General features: G+C 41.9%; 1 protein-coding gene across 1 annotated transcript in view; it reads left to right on the top strand.

Annotated features, from left to right (window-relative positions):
• The window catches only part of SHANK2 (SH3 and multiple ankyrin repeat domains 2), a gene marked incomplete at its 3' end in the record, with an annotated part of 214,944 nt that extends 202,446 nt beyond the window's left edge, over nucleotides 1–12,498 (top strand). The window contains exons 12-14 of the mRNA XM_010283974.1: nucleotides 7,392–7,522; nucleotides 8,858–8,990; nucleotides 10,086–12,498. Coding sequence (XP_010282276.1) covers nucleotides 7,392–7,522; nucleotides 8,858–8,990; nucleotides 10,086–12,498 — 2,677 coding nt within the window. The remainder of the gene's footprint in view (nucleotides 1–7,391; nucleotides 7,523–8,857; nucleotides 8,991–10,085) is intronic.
• Between the last annotated feature and the right edge of the window lie 3,862 nt (nucleotides 12,499–16,360).

The following is a 16,360-nucleotide window of genomic DNA, read 5'->3' as shown; positions in this document are numbered from 1 at the left end:
GGCACTTGGGTGTAGAAATAATGAGTGCCACATGAGGGTGGACAGGGACTGATACATAGGAGAAGGGATCCTTGGGTCTGCCAGAAGGAGCTTTCATTTAAAACCATATCAAAAAAAAAAAAAAAAATCAAACAAAGAAACCCTGATCCATAAACAGAACCAGAAGTATCCTTTAACATGACCTCAGCCACACCTTCCAGATATAAGCTTTCAGCTTCAAATTGAGGTCTGAAGAGCAGCATATAAAGTATTTCAAAGAGCAGAAAGTAATCCTTAAAGAATAACGTTTTTCAAGACTGGGACGCCAGAGAGTAGGCGTGACACTGATGTGGCATTCAGACCACTGTAGCGTGAGCAGCACAGCCAGCCAGCTAGCACGAATCAGCCACTGCTGACTGGTCACGGTCTTACCGACAGCAGCGCTTCTCCACGTATCCCTCGCCGGAGTGTGAGGAGTGCAGGCTCTTTGGGCTACCCGACTGCAGCGTTTTAGCCAGACCGCCCCAGATTAACTTCTGATGACCAAATTGTGCCCCCCAAAAAACCAAAGTGGAGTCATTTTTTGTATCTGAAGCATGGAAAGTGTGAGAGTTACAGCCACTGACTCATGTAATCAAGAATGGTGCTGGGCAGATGGTGCTCTACTATGAGCCAGTGATCGCTGTGGGTGCAAAAAGCTTAGCCATTTCTGGCCTTTGGGAGTGCATTTTATGTAGGGGAGGATTTAGAGTAAGCACATACCTATTATCCTCCTCGTTCACATCTGTAACAATGCCTCTTTGCATGCTAAGCTGCCACAGGGAAGCATTTGCACACCAGATTTCCACCACGTGCCCTCAGGCAAGGGAAGAGGTAGCGAGGGGAGGGCAAAACTAAGTTTATTTTCAGAAGACAATGAGATCCTGGTGAGCAATGCCCTCAGATAGCGTTACCTACTGTTTAGAGAAAAGAACAAGAAAATCTGGCCAATGTTGGGGAGGGCATTGCTCGCAGGATAAATGCTGTGGACGGCCACCGTCGTGCTGCAGCAGTGATGTGGGAGAGAGCGCACTGAGGGTGGGGGTGACGTGAGACGTCGGACAAAAGCGAAGATAGCCAGCAGTGCTTCAGAACAACAAAGGGCTGCCCTCAGCCAGTGGTGGAGCACATCTGGCACCCCAGGAAGCTCAATTGGACACTTGGCCCTGAGCTCGTCCCAGGGATTTCTGACTGACACCACTGCAGTGCATAGGTGAGCTTTTTGATAGGTTCACTGACATTTCCTGTCACAGTCACGATGAGGTGAATTGGTAGTTCCTGCCTTGGGATGCAGCATGGCTGTGTGTGTTATGGGTACAGGACAGTGTGCATTTATACCAAAGCGATTAATAATGTCAACTGCCACGTGCCCAATGCAGTCACTAAACTTTAGTCCGCCCTTCCGTTTGCCCAAACACATACACTCTGGCTTCCCAACTGGCTTCTTTCTATGTGTTGTCCAATGCATGTAGATACCTCCATCTGCCTGGCCTCAGATACAGTGGTTGTTGCTCCTCTATTTGATTGCCAGATGTCACTGGGGAACAAGATGGGGAGGTTCCTGGATCCTCGGGGCAAGCCGGCCGTCACCGAGGGAGCTCGCCGTCCACGCCGGCTGAAGAACAGGAATCCTCGGTGCCTGCCTCTGACGAAGACTCGCCGGCCAGGACCACAGAGAGCTGGCAGTGGCCGTTGTCCTCATCTGAAACGCACAGCAACGTTGGGGAGGATTTTGAGGGATTTCAAACGCCAGCGCGGACTCCGGAGTGTACCATGGACATACAGTCTCCTGGGGATCAGTCACTCAGTAGGACTCCTCAGTTTGAAAGTGACTCTCCTGAGGAGGAGGAGGGAAATGATGAAATGAATGAGGAGCACCGTGGTGTTGAGCCTGTCCCTAGGGATCGGGGTTGGAGAGGGCAGCCCCAGCTAACAGAGGGAGAGAAGCTGTTGATGGAAACCAACAGTAGGATTGTGCAGCTGCTGGAAAATATCAAGAGGGAGCATGCACAGTCCATGGGTCTCATGTCACAGTCCATGGGCCGTATGGAGCTGCAGCTGGGCATTGTGGCTACCTCCACAAGAGCCATCCATAACTACCTGTCAGAGATTTTAGCTTTCCTCAAGCAGCCAAGGACGCAGGTCCTTGAAACACGCATCTCCCAAAGAGCCACCCCTCATGTCGAGTTAACCTGTGCCTCGACATGGACTGGTGAGGACGCAGTGGCATCCTCCACTGTGTGCTTACCAGGGGCCGAAGGGACGAGCGACTCTCGAGAACCACCGCAGGCCACGCTGCCTTGTCGCAGTGGCCGGCTGCAGAGAGCCATAACTGAGAGGGCCTCGTTGCCCATGCCTACACGCCAGGCAAAAGGGGGAGGGAAGAAAAAATAACCACACCATAGGATTTTTAGGGGTTTTTTTAATGTGCCTGTCCTTTTAATTCTTAGCCATAAGGCCATCAGTGGCAGAATCCAACCATTTCCTACATTGGCTAACATTGTGTTCTGGCTGACTAGATTAGTCCAACATTTTGTAGTTTATATTTGCACTGTTAACGATGTGTGCTGCTGGTATTTGAAGAACATTTGCCTCTGTTCTTTCACTAACTTCATACGAGCATTTTTTTACTCTGTGCTAGGCATTCATTGCTTTTCTTACAAATACAAGTCATTTCTTGAGGCAGCTGTTTTTTGAGTTTTCTTTCTCCATTATCCCACCCCCTCTGAGCAAGCATTCTGGACTTGGTGGTAAGTATGCAGGTCTTGGCAATACTCGCCTCCAAAACTGTGTTCTATCAGTCTTTGCCTGGTGTTTCTGGCATGCCAGCCTGAGGTGTTGGGGTTAGCCTGTACCGGATCATGATCATTCTTATCCTCTGTGGGTCTGACAAGCTCACTTTCTAAGACCCTCGGTGGAGCTAATCCACATGTCTTGGCTATGTCGTACAATAAGTAATGTTGCCAGGATCATACCTCATATTTATCTTTTGGGGCCTGTATAGTGATGTGCCACCAGATCTATCTCGGCAGCTGACTCTCATTTTCAAAGTTCCTTTTATGATGGATCTGGTGGTTTGATGGGCAGCATTATAATTTTTCCTCTGAGAGAGTCTGGGGATTTGAAACAGGAGTCACTAAGCAATGTGTTCTACGGGGATAAGAGCCCTCTCCTGCAACAAATCTATTAGGAGAAGTCTGTCCCCTGCAATTATCACAGATATTAATTATTTAAGAAAAAGAAAAAAAAAAAAAAGCAACTTGCCTAGCAGCCAGAGCTCTTGAGAATGTAAAAGTCATGACACGCTGTTGGGTACTGTGCTACTATGTCTGTGATTAAGAGCTTTTCATCAGAAACGACCTACCTGTTGATAAAACGCAACTACTTTCTGTGCCTTTAGGCCATCTAATTTCCTGAGGGCTGGCACCCTGAGCAGGGCATGGGTGCAGTTTGTAACCCACAGGGCAGATGGAAATGCACTTTGCAATAAATTATTTTATATCTGTTGGTGCTGCCTCTCTCGGGGGAATTTAATATAGTGGCACTCAAATTGCTATATGCATGCAGAGGCATCAGACTGGCTTATACATGTGGTATCCCTGACAGTTCTCTGAAAGGATGCTGTTACCAGGAGCCCCTTGAGCGGTGGTAACTAATTATCACAGGTGTAGCATGGCTCCTGTGTTTGACTCTCAACGTGCCGTTGTAACTTCTCGTAAAAGTTCAGAAGAGTTTATATGGCAAAGCAGTGGTGAATTCCTCCTCTGGCATATACTAGAGAATAATTGTAGGCTTAAAAATCCTCTTCGATGATTACAGCTGAGCTGTGCTCTCTGCCCAGTGAGCCATAGACTCTTCTTCCCTGTCTTGCTGCGAGACTGAAGTTATTCAAAACAAAGCAGATCGTATTTTGTTGTTCTACAAATCGGTCAGCCACAAATTGCTCCCTTATAAGTGTGCGTGCGTGTGTGCTTGTGGCTGTACTTTGCTAAATGACCGGTTTAACGAGGAAAGGCAGCTGCCATGGCCAACCTCCAATGTAGGCTCTTTCCACTACAGAATATTTCTTCCCTTCCGCCTACATCCAGCTGCGTTCCTTTTAAGACTACCGTTGGAGACGTGTTTCTTCGGCCACGCTGTCGGCACACCTCTACATCGGGTGCACATTTTTGCACCCGTTCTGTGGCTTTTTTATCTCTCTCTTGTTAAAACTGTTTGTAAAGGTATCCTCAGAGAATTTCCAACACAAGCTTGTAAGATTGCCCTCTCATTGGTACAAGAAATGCATGCTGCAGAGTATTTAAGATCACAAGGAGGTTGGGAGAGAAGCCTATTAGTAAGCCTGACAAATTGTTCCAGTATGTGCGGCCTTTTGAACATGTGTTCCTGGTGCATACATGGTTTGCACACTGGTGCTGGGGATATGAACAGCCTAGTTAAAGGCAAAGGCAAGTGAAAGTTTGTCCCAATACGCTTACGTCTTACTGCTTTGGGATGAGTTTGAATGAAGCTAAGTACAATTCAGCCCGTTAATTTTCTTGGCCTAATTAGCACGTTTGATAATACAGTGAGAATGTTTTTATTTTATATAGTGCTTTCACTTCGAAAGTGTGGTGCAGTCGCGGCCAGATGCTAATATTTTGACATATTCTGCAGGACCCGCCATGTAGCTGCTGCCATTCAGAATAAATCTCCTTCCACACGCTGGCTGCTTCTGTAGCTTCACATTTTTTGTTGAAGTTTTAAAATGACAACCTCCACTCTACCTTTGCTTTCTGATCAAAGGCAGTAGAACAAAAGAAGAAGCTGTGCAAGCGTGGCAGTGCTGCCGTTGGAAATAGTAATGCAAGGAACCCCTAAAGAGTTCCCTGCAAAGCAGCTTAAGCTTTAACCTGCTCTCCCATTTCTAAGTGCTTTAGCTAGCCTTGGCAAGGCACGAAGCACCTCTTCAGTGGGAGCAGCTAGAGGGTGAGAAGGACTGAGAACCTGTCTACAGACAAGAAACCTGCCATAAACTCACACACAGCAAAGTTTTTTCCAACTGGAAATAGTAGATGGTATTATGAATTGGTACCAACTGATATTTTGGTCAGATCCAAAATTAGGATCTGACTCCCAGTATTGTCTAGCAAAATCAGTGCAGTTGGAGGGTATGTATGTTTCATCCCCAAACAAATATTTTCATGCTTTTCAAGTGTCTGTCATAGCCTCATCACTTTTTCCCTGTAGCTTTTTGTTGTCTGAATGGGTATATGGTTACATGTGTCTGTTCAAAATAAAGGGGATCAGTTCTTACATGGTATATTTATATTTCTTATTTACAGATTTTGAGTACCCAGTGCTTCAGTTTCCAAAACTTCTTTCTTTCTGTATCCCAAAGACCAGCTGTATGGCTTCTGGGATGATAAAAAGGGTGGGAGAGACGTAACAGGAAATCTCTGCCCACTTGAAGCTCTTGGTGATAGATCCCCTGAGTACGATTTTACAGTCTAGCCGTATTTTTGTTGTATAGGTCGAATGTTGAAGGTTACACCATTGCTTTCTGATGCCTTTTGCTGAGCAGAAGTGCAGATATTTTTCTTTCAGAAGTTCACAGTTTGTATTACAAAGTCTTACGAAATGTGACTTGAAGTTTGTTTTATTTTTGAATACATGTGATGATTTTAAGAACTTTTTTCCTTTTCTCCTTCCACTGGATGATTTAAAACATACAAAAATAAAGCAGACCAATGAAAAGAATTGAATGCTAACTTCAATTGAAAAGAAACAGCAACACTACTCTTGTGAGACAGTTTTCAACAGTGTTCAGCTTACTGGTTCTGCTCAACCTTTCCTTTCCTTTCCTGCCTGCTCCCTGACCCTCTGTGACACTGAAATATCCACTTCTAGGACAACCTTCTTCCTAACCAGAAGGCTAAAAGTTCTTCCCTCTCTTCTTCTCCCATTTAAAATATCATCCTTGCATCAGCCAGATCTACTGTTTAGAGGGATCAAAAGCTCTTTTCCTCCTGCCTTATTCCCATCCATATCCATATCCAGGGCCCTGAGTGTGCTGTTCTCCAGTGAGAGGTAAAACTTAAATCCCTAAATCTGATACTTGGCATAGTAACACCATCTTTAGACCACCAAAAAACTGGGTTTTTTCTCTATAGTATCCTAATGAAGTAGCTACCCTTGTTTGCTGAAGCAAATAATCAATCATTTGGGAGATGGATCTAATTGCTGGAAAGTAACATTGCTCTGAATGTTGTGGAAGCCTAGGAGCCAGGCTAAGGTATTTCACTCACATAAATACCACAGGCTATATAACTAATCCTTACTTTGGTGAAACTTCAAAGGATAAGACACTAAATTAACACGATACAGGAAAGCAAATGCAATGGAAGGTGCAGTAAGGAAACCTGTTGGTATGATTCAAGTTTGGATTCCAGTACAGATTCAAAAATCTAACTATTCTGCTGGCTTAGGCTAGTCATTTATTTTCTCCATGCCTTAGTGTCGTAGTAGTAGAAGTGTCAATAAAGCAGCTGTCAGGCTATAATTAGTTGATTATATGGTATTTTGAGGTCTTCAGTCTGAGGGAGTAATGTTATATATTAAATGCTGATGAACCTGGTTTGTGACCAAAGTTGGAGATGGAGCTAAAACTAACACTCTGAGTTTCGGAGGATCTTGATTAAAGTTTTCCCTATATTTATCATCACGTCATATGGTAGATCAGAATCCCAAATCCAAATGTTGACATTCTCATTCAGATTTGGACTTTGCCTATTATTTGGTCTGTTTCTGGCCACAGCTAAATACATTCCCAGATTGTCCAGTTATTAAAATGTAAAATACATATAAAAGTTTCATTTAAACAAATGATGCAGTTACTAATGCTAATCTAATAATCCAAGAGTGTGAATAAATTAGGATGCGATTACTGAAGAAGAAGAGGCATAAAAGAGCACTTCTGGAGTACTTGTTATTGTCCAAAATATCACTGAACGTCTGATGACTAAGTACAGTCTGCTTATCTCTTATTTGAAACAGTGCTGTACAGATTCATTATTTCTAAAGGTCTTCTTTCCATTTCTATATAGATATTCTCCCTTCACATTTTGAAGGTTTGAAGAAGAGGATTGTTTTTCGAGTCACACTAAGTAAACATTAAATGCATGCAGGCTTAAAACTAAAGCATGCATGTTATGTAGCAGCAATAAAAAGTGCTCGGCTTGCACGACTTATGATGCTCAAGCGTTGCCTTGTTAAAATGCCAAAAAAACTTTTTCTTTGCATTTTTTTGAAAAGTAAATCTCTTCCTTGCAATACTTAAATTTTCAGGTTTTGGACAAATGATATTTATTTTACTGAATACTTTTATATTACAGATAAAGTGGATGAAATAGTACCAGTTTCCAAGCCATCAAGAATCGCAGACAATGCAACTGTGGACTCAAGAGTGGCAACTATTAAACAGCGGCCTTCTAGTAGATGTTTTCCCTCAGCTACAGATATGAGTGTGAGTGATAACTCTGAAGTACTGCTTTCATTTCTGAAACTGATTGGAGGGGGTCTTTTGGCAGCATGCGAGGCATACAACAGAAATGAATTTACAAACATTGCTTTATACACTCATTTGGCTGTTATTATCTTGTAACTTTAAGACATGGTCTAGTCTGCATTTCTAACAATAGTATTTTAACAGAAGAGTCTACATACCCCTATAAAACTTTTCTCATTATATCCTTACATTTATTCTGAGACCGTCACATCAACATTGCTACCTCAGTGTTATTCAAACAGATGTGTACTTGTTCTGCCGGTAACCTGAGCTGGTGAGACACCAGTAAGTTCTGAACTTGAAGGTGTCAGTACAACACTAAACCCAAGCTAAAAAACTTTGCTGAAAGTCAAGGTATGTTAGTTCAGTTTCAGCGCCAGAGTTAATGCAGCCACACAATTTCCACTAATGTGAAGATTTCTCCTGCTGCACGTTTTTATTATTCCTAATGGCATATATAATATTTTCATTAAATAATACATAATGATTTGTAAGGGAAGAATTGACATTAATACTATAGCACATATTAAAAATTTAAACTCCAGAACTCTGAAATTGGATTACTCAGTTGCAGAATTTGCTCTTACAGAACTTTGCATGTGAAAAAATAATTGGTTTTATTGCATTTTAGATGTATTTTTCCACTACCCACCCCTCTGAAAGACCATCAGTCCTGATACAACGAGCACTTTGCTGTTCTCAGCAGCTTGGGATGGAAGGAAATTAAGGCTATTCTAAAAGGCAGAAAACAAGTAATTTTGTGATGACCTATAGGAAGGAGGGACGGTTGAGTGCATTGGGACTCGGGTGGTGTTCCTCGGTTCCTAGCTGAGATGCTGACTGCCAGCGTAACCTTGTGCAAGACACCTTGAGTCTGTGCAAGACTCCAAGAACAGGTCTGTTCTTCAGAAGCGAAGAGAGCACACAGCTTGGTGCAGAGTGAACATTAATACCTATGCAGTGTGTGGCTAGCTTTTTGGAAGTGAATGAAACAATCATGCTCCGTTTTTCTTACAGCACACAAAATGTGCTGGAAACGTAACATATTGCCTTGTAAATAATTTCAACTAACTCCACTTACACCTGTTGTCTTTTTATGAACATGTAAATAAAGCCCAGACTTCCCTTTCTCTTCACCTCCTCCTCAAAATAATATCAAATTTGTTATTTTTCATAAGAATTCTAAGTAAAAGGGGTAGTGGATTACCAGATATGACAGAAGGGTTATTTACATGTGAGAGAAAGACTTGCATGCTTTAACGCTTGTGGGTTTTTTTGTTTGCTTTTTTGTAGTCCATGTATGAGAGACAGAGTATTGCTGTGATGACGCCCACTGTACCAGGGAGTCCTCAAGGTCCTTTTCTGGGTATACCTCGGGGTACAATGAGAAGACAAAAATCTATAGGTAAAATGCTTCTCATGTATCGTTTGCCTGTGCATTAATCATGTACTTTTAGTAACTTTGCTTCTTTCTTAAAGTATATTTCTCCAGCACCTCTACCTCAGTGAATGACTGTTTAATTTTTATATAAGGCAAGATGATGAGAAAAGAAGTCTGTGTGTAAGGTGATATAGTTTGCACATTCTGCTGTGATGGCAGTAGGCAAGTATTATGGAATTACAATTTAATTCCTTTCTTTAGAATGTTCCCTCTAACAAGGAAAGGCAGTGAGAAGGAAAAAAAGAAGATCAGTACAAGACCTTTGCAATGCATTACCTAGGGCAAAATGTTATTCCTTTGTTCTTTGTTATTGAGGCAATGCTGTCTAGTTTACAAAAGAATCCCTATTGATCAAATGGAATAAAATTCACCTCTTTTTCATTCCAAATTATGACAATAGATGATTTTACAAAAGAGAAAAAAAGAGCAGACCAAATTTGGGCTTGCTTTGTTCTTGGTAGTAATCTTAGTAGTGATATTTATCAATTTAGAAATGCATTATACTAATGTAGAATTTGCATCTAAATTATCCCAATATTATCCCGTTTGTTTATGTTAAAAACTGTATTTGTAATAATATAATGTCATCTTCTTAAAGGAAACATTATGATTTTTTTCCCCAATAGAATCTTCACAGGCCCTTTGCTAAGTTTCAAATGTGTCTTAAAAATTCATTAGGTTTCTAAGTTGCATTATTATATGAATTTATAGAGTGCTAGAGCAAGGCATAAGCTACTCTTCTGCAAAGAATGTCTTCCCTGTTCAATAATTTTCAAAGAAAATGTGCTTCTCTACAGCTACCTTGATGATACATAAAACCAAAACATTTGCCTACACATCAATGATCAGTTTAATTAAAATTCTGTTGCATCCTTTTTAATTCTGGCATCTGGGTCTCTGGAAGTTCAACAAGAAAGAATGCTTATGGTAGGAATCAACCAAAAGACCTCTTTCATCATTTTGCATATGCCTCATGTCATGTGAAATGCACCCTGCCATTTTAGGTTGGATAGAGAAGTGACACAATTATGAGGAATCCCAGCGGAAGACAGTGTTTTAAACGTACTTTCTGATTTTTAGGAATAACAGAGGAAGAACGGCAGTTTTTGGCTCCTCCTATGCTGAAGTTTACCAGAAGTCTTTCAATGCCTGACACCTCTGAAGATATCCCACCACCACCACAGTCCTTACCTCCTTCACCACCACCACCTTCTCCCTCTCTGTACAACTCTCCCAAATCCCCAACATCAAGGAGCTATGGAACTATTAAACCTCCATTTAATCAGAATTCAGGTTCAAAAATTTCTTTGGTTAGGCCTGAGAACGTGGGAACAATGATAAGGGACAAAGGGATCTATTACAGACGAGAACTGGACCGATACTCTCTGGACTCTGAAGACCTGTACAGTCGGAGTGCTGCATCTCAGGCAAATTTCAGGAACAAGAGAGGTCAGATGCCAGAAAACCCATATTCTGAGGTTGGGAAGATTGCAAGCAAAGCAGTTTATGTGCCAGCCAAGCCGGCGAGGCGGAAGGGGATGCTGGTAAAACAATCCAATGTTGAAGATAGTCCAGAAAAGACCTGCTCTATTCCAATCCCAACAATCATTGTGAAAGAGCCGTCCACCAGCAGCAGTGGGAAAAGCAGCCAAGGGAGCAGCATGGAAATCGATCCTCAGTCTTCAGAGCAACCTGGGCAGCTCCGACCTGATGATAGCTTGGGTGTCAGCAGTCCGTTTGCAGCAGCCATCGCTGGAGCAGTGAGGGACAGGGAAAAGAGGCTGGAAGCAAGACGGAATTCTCCAGCCTTCCTTTCCACAGACCTAGGAGATGAGGATGTTGGACTAACACCACCAACACCACGTATGAGGCAATCTAAATTCACTGATGAAGCAATGTTTAGTAGTGAAGATGGTTTTAGACAGCTTATGTCACCATCTCCGATTCCCGCACCTAGAGATCCTGAAAATCTTTTTAATAGCAGTGAACCCAGCAATCAAAGTGATTCAAGGACATTAAATGCTTCGTCCAAAACGAAAGGTACTGAAAACAGCACAGTGGCAGCTAAGTCCACGAATGCATCCAGCTCAGATAATTACGTTCACCCGGTCACAGGAAAGCTATTAGACCCAAACTCACCGCTAGCCCTCGCTCTCTCTGCCAGGGACAGAGCCATGAAAGAGCAAACACAGCAGATTCCAGGCAAAGGAGACGCTGTTAAAGCTGACCTTAATAAACCGCTTTACATCGATACAAAGCTGAGACCCAATATTGAAATGACTTTTCCTGTTACTGCTACTGTCGCTAGGCAAAATACTCGTGGCCCACTGAGACGGCAGGAGACCGAGAACAAGTATGAAACAGATGCAGGGAAAGAAAAGAAAGCTGAGGAGAAGAAAAACATGTTGATAAACATTGTGGATACTTCGCAGCAAAAGTCAGCTGGCTTGTTAATGGTCCATACTGTGGACACAGCAAAGCCAGATGATACACCCGAAGATGAAGAAGAAAAGAGAGCTGAAATGGAACCGAACCCCGAAAACTCCCTGCCAGAGAGGCCAGAGGGGAGTGAGGAAGCAGAAAGTGAGCTGAACGTGCCTGCTGCGCCTGAGCCACCGGCATCTCCCTGCAAAACCATCGTAGCAGCGAGCTCTGTTGACGACCCTGTCATCTTGCCGTTCCGCATCCCTCCGCCACCCTTGGCATCAGTTGATATCGATGAAGAGTTTATTTTTACTGAGCCACTACCACCCCCCTTAGAGTTCGCCAACAGCTTTGATATCCCCGACGACCGCGCAGCTCCCGGTTCAGCTCTAACAGACTTGATTAAGCAAAGGAAAAATGGCACGCCTTCACCCGCGCCATTTGCCGCCAGCCAGTCAACAAATTCCTTAGACAGCAAAAAGCAAGTGGATCTTTCAAACTGTTTGCCTGCCTCCTTTCTGCCACCCCCTGACAGCTTTGATAACGTCACTGACTCTGGGATTGAGGAGGTAGACAGTCGAAGTAGTAGTGACCATCACTTAGAGACAACCAGCACTATCTCAACGGTGTCCAGCATCTCTACCTTATCCTCAGAAGGGGGTGAGAACGTGGATACTTGTACAGTCTATGCAGATGGGCAAACATTTCTGGTGGACAAACCCCCAGTACCTCCTAAGCCAAAAATGAAGCCCATAATCAACAAAAGCAATGCACTTTACAAGGACGCGCTAATTGAAGAAACTGTAGACAGCTTTGTTATTCCTCCTCCCGCTCCACCCCCACCTCCGATCAGTGCACAGCCCAATATGGCTAAAGTTGTTCCCCAAAGGACATCTAAGCTATGGGGTGACATGACGGAGGTGAAAAGCCCAATTCTCTCAGGCCCAAAGGCTAATGTTATTAGTGAATTGAACTCAATACTCCAGCAAATGAACAGAGAGAAATCCTCAAAGCCAGCAGAAGGATTGGAGTCACCTACTGGAACAAAAACTGCAAGCCTCAGTACAAGGTAAATGTAATTAACCAAAAAATTTTCTAATAAAGGCTTGATTTTTTTTTCCATCCCTTCACTAACTTCCCCTGTAAATCACATAGACTTAAAGAAGAAGGTACTTTCAATTGTACGTATTTGCTTAATGAATAGTGTACGACAAACAGCTTTACAGAGGGAAAGAATATCCTACATTGTCAACATTTGTGTAGTCTACACCATAGCATAGGTTCTTTCTCAGTCTTCTCCAACTTAAGACAGTTACCACAAACCTTTCAGTTGTTTTGACATGAGTTACTTAGATGTATTTTTAAGTAGTATTTTCTTCTTTTAAAATTTGGTGCTAATTTAATTTTTTCTTCAGTCCCATAACTTATTTTGGCTTCAAACGGGTAAAAATGTGTTTTTGCCTAGGCTAACTTCATATTCACTGTGTGATGTCCTTTGAGTCATGCTGAAACCTCTCATAATCTACTTTATTATGAAGTATAAAGCTATCCCAGAAAATCACTCATTGAAATCAGTTTGCACTATTCACATTATTACTAAAAAGTTAATTTAGCATCTCTACCGCTTAGTATTATGGGATTTAAGTTCTTACTTTCTATTGCACACACTTGTTAGTGAATAGTCTCTGATGTTTACAGGTTCAAGGATGTGGCTCATTTCTCCCAGCAGCAGCATCCCTGGCAGTGCAAAACATTTGCATATAAGTGGTTTGCAAAAGGTATTTAAGTGATAAGTAACTTACAATAGTCAGACACCATTGGGTAACCATTGGGTACAAGTAATTGCGTGGTCACATTTCTGTGGAATACGGATATGAAATAATGAAATTCACACTTACAAAAAAAAAGAAGGTGATTTTGTTAGTTTTATTGAGAGCCTGAGGTGTTTCTTTTTGTAGTGTAGATGGTTTGGCCTTACACACAGCAGTTAAATGTACCTTTTACTGAGGAATTGCATATAGTTTGGCCCAGACTGCTCCATAGAAATGCATTTTTTGCAGAAATGCAGTGCTGACTTTGTTTTTAAAAAAGGATACCGTCTAAGTAAATGTTATTGGAATTATTCTGCTGGATAATAACTAACTCAGCCTTTGAAAAGCTACCATTCTTTGCATGCGTAAAGGTAATTTGGTTTTAGGGGAAGGGTGGCTCTGTTTGTTAGTTGCAAATGATTGCTCATTCAGAAAACGGTGTGATCAAAAGCCTCAGAGTCAAGTAGTTACGTTATTTCCTGCAAGATGCAAGTCGTCAAACTGGTGACAGGGAGGTATGGAGGATATACAGTTTTTCAAATTAAGAGATGGAAAAAACCCACTCAAATTCTGGAATTGCTGTCAGTGGCACTTGACTAAATGGAGTGGAAATTGAGTTGTCTATACAGGAAAAGCCTTAATACATGGAGAAAAATACGATGAAAACTGTACAAGAAAAACATCATATACTGGCTGCCTGATGAAGACAGTCTTTAAACAAAGTTAGCACAGCAACTGAACACTATACATTTGAGAATACCTCAGGCAAGCATAACATAAAATCAATGCTTGCACTAAGCTTGAATTTACATAAGTTGTCTTGCAGATGACTCTGACAGTTTCATTTCATATTATTTTTCTTATGTATTCAAGAATACTATTTTTACTAGAACTTGATCATCTTTCTTGTTAAGCGACGTGAACGTGTTGCCTCTAGCTTTGTATGTATAATATTACTTATCATCTTTTATATTTAAACTGATAGTTATTTCCAGGTTACAGCAGAGATCTTTAGCATCCCTATTTTATTAGAAAATAACTGAGACTAGCAACTACAATGTACTGTAAATATGTCTAAGTAAAGTACTGCATTTCTGAGAGGAAAATGAAAAGTAGAAGCAAATAGAGATACATCTTTTTTGTGAAAAAACATTTAAACAGGTAGAAAGGCTGGGAAAAAGCTGAAAAACTACTGTATCACTTCATTGGAGGAATGTAAACCATCATGTAAGCAAGAGCAATCCCATATATGTTACATTTTAGAGAAAGATCTGACTTGGACAGTGTTAGAAGTTATGTTGCTTTTCTGTCCCTTAGCTTTTTTGATTCTTATAGCTCAGCTTTGGCAAATTCATTATGGAATGCAGGGACTCAATGTGGAAACAAAACCACACAAAACATTATTTCAAGGTGACTGAAATCCTACTTCTTTCCTGAAAAGTAAACCCAAACGGGCATTCTGTCTGTGCAAACTACAGAGAGGATCTTGGGATATAACAATACTGCACCTTCCCCTCTCTCTGAGCTTAACTGGCTCCGTGTTCTGCGGGCAGATGAGAGAGGATTAATTTCTGAGCTTGATAAAGGGTGTGAAAGAGCGAGCAAAAGGCTAATAGCAAAATTTATCACAGTGGAGAAAATGCTCCGCTTTCTTTTTGTTGTGCTGTGTACGTTTATACCCTGAACTGTCTGCCTTAAATTTCAGTTCTTTTCTCAAAGGTGCCTGCATAAAAGCGATGGATGCATGATAAATGCTTCCCAGACAAAGGCATTTTTCTTAGTGCTTTTACTCCTGCCTTATCTTTTAAAAATTGAAATAAATTACAGCCTTTCTAGCCCAATTGCACGACTGACACATTTTTTTACAAAGCTGTCAAATATTATGACCAAGGAATACCATCTTGCTAAAATTCCGAGTATTAAAGCTAATATTTAAATTTTAAAGCCAAAATTCTTAGAGTTTCTTGATTTTTTTCTAATACTGTAAAGCCTAGGACAACGAATTGTAGAGCTTGTAGCCCTTTTCTGCGAGGTGTTAGTATGAGAAAGAGAGCAAGGAATTTTAGCTCACAGAAAGCAGGGGTTCTACTAAATTAAAGACCAACTCGTTAGCTCTGCTAAAGGAAAAATTATAAAAAATGAGTACGCCGGTTTATATCCTTCCGCCAAAGAGAAGTATTGGGAAGTGTCATAAATAGGAACATTGTTCACAGGCTCGCTTGGGTTATGTTCACAGCACTAGCAGCCTGATGAAATTATATATCTGCTCGTGGGGACATACGTGAAGTTATAGCCCAGATGGCAATCCTAAATATCACTAGGAGTTACTTTTGCACAGACAGAAGACATACAACTGTAGTTCACTAAATGGCAATCGCCCTGTTAGGGTAGGTAGCGTGGAGTTAATGGAATTGTAGATAGTTGGGTAATGGCTTGCTACAGAAACCCATGAAAATATCTTCTTTCTGTGTTTTTGATAAATTAGTATGAGGAAGAGATTGTTCTACAGCACTGAGCGGATTTCTCTCTCAATTATTACATTAAAAAATGACCCTAGGCTTGCTTTTTTTCTCTGCACATTGGTTTAGCAATAATTTTACACGGTGTATTTATAGTCTTCCGTGGTTCTTACGGAGACACCGAGTTTCACGATTTTTAAATAGAGCATGGAAACGTTTGACTGGAAACCATCTGCTTCTCAGTGGCAGTGACCAGCCGTGGGCTGGGAAGAAGGAGGCTGGTAGGGGAAGCAAAAGAGGAAGGAGCAGAAGGATACGCTACTTTACTTTGTACTAATAAAAGCGTAATGAGCGGGTTTGATCAGAAGGTTCTAGACCAGAGTTAATCCCACTCCCAATTTTGGCCATCATTTACTTCACGAAATTTTGGAGATCGGTCCTGGTGATAGAGGTTTTTGTCTGGTCTATCCATGTAGTCAGGCCACAACATCCCACCGTCACTTCCTCCATTTCTGCCCATCCTTCCTGACGGGAAAGGTGGAGGGTGTTTGGCTACAGGGCTCCGTTTGACCCAGATACCCAGAACCAAAGCCGCCGCGATGAGCTCTGGTCGCGATTCCCGTTTCCGAATTGGGCTCTGCACAGGGACAGGGCGGGGAGG

Source organism: Phaethon lepturus, unplaced genomic scaffold (genome assembly GCF_000687285.1).
Source record: "Phaethon lepturus isolate BGI_N335 unplaced genomic scaffold, ASM68728v1 scaffold4273, whole genome shotgun sequence".
Lineage (NCBI taxonomy): Eukaryota > Metazoa > Chordata > Aves > Phaethontiformes > Phaethontidae > Phaethon > Phaethon lepturus.
This window is presented reverse-complemented; position numbering and strand designations above follow the sequence as displayed.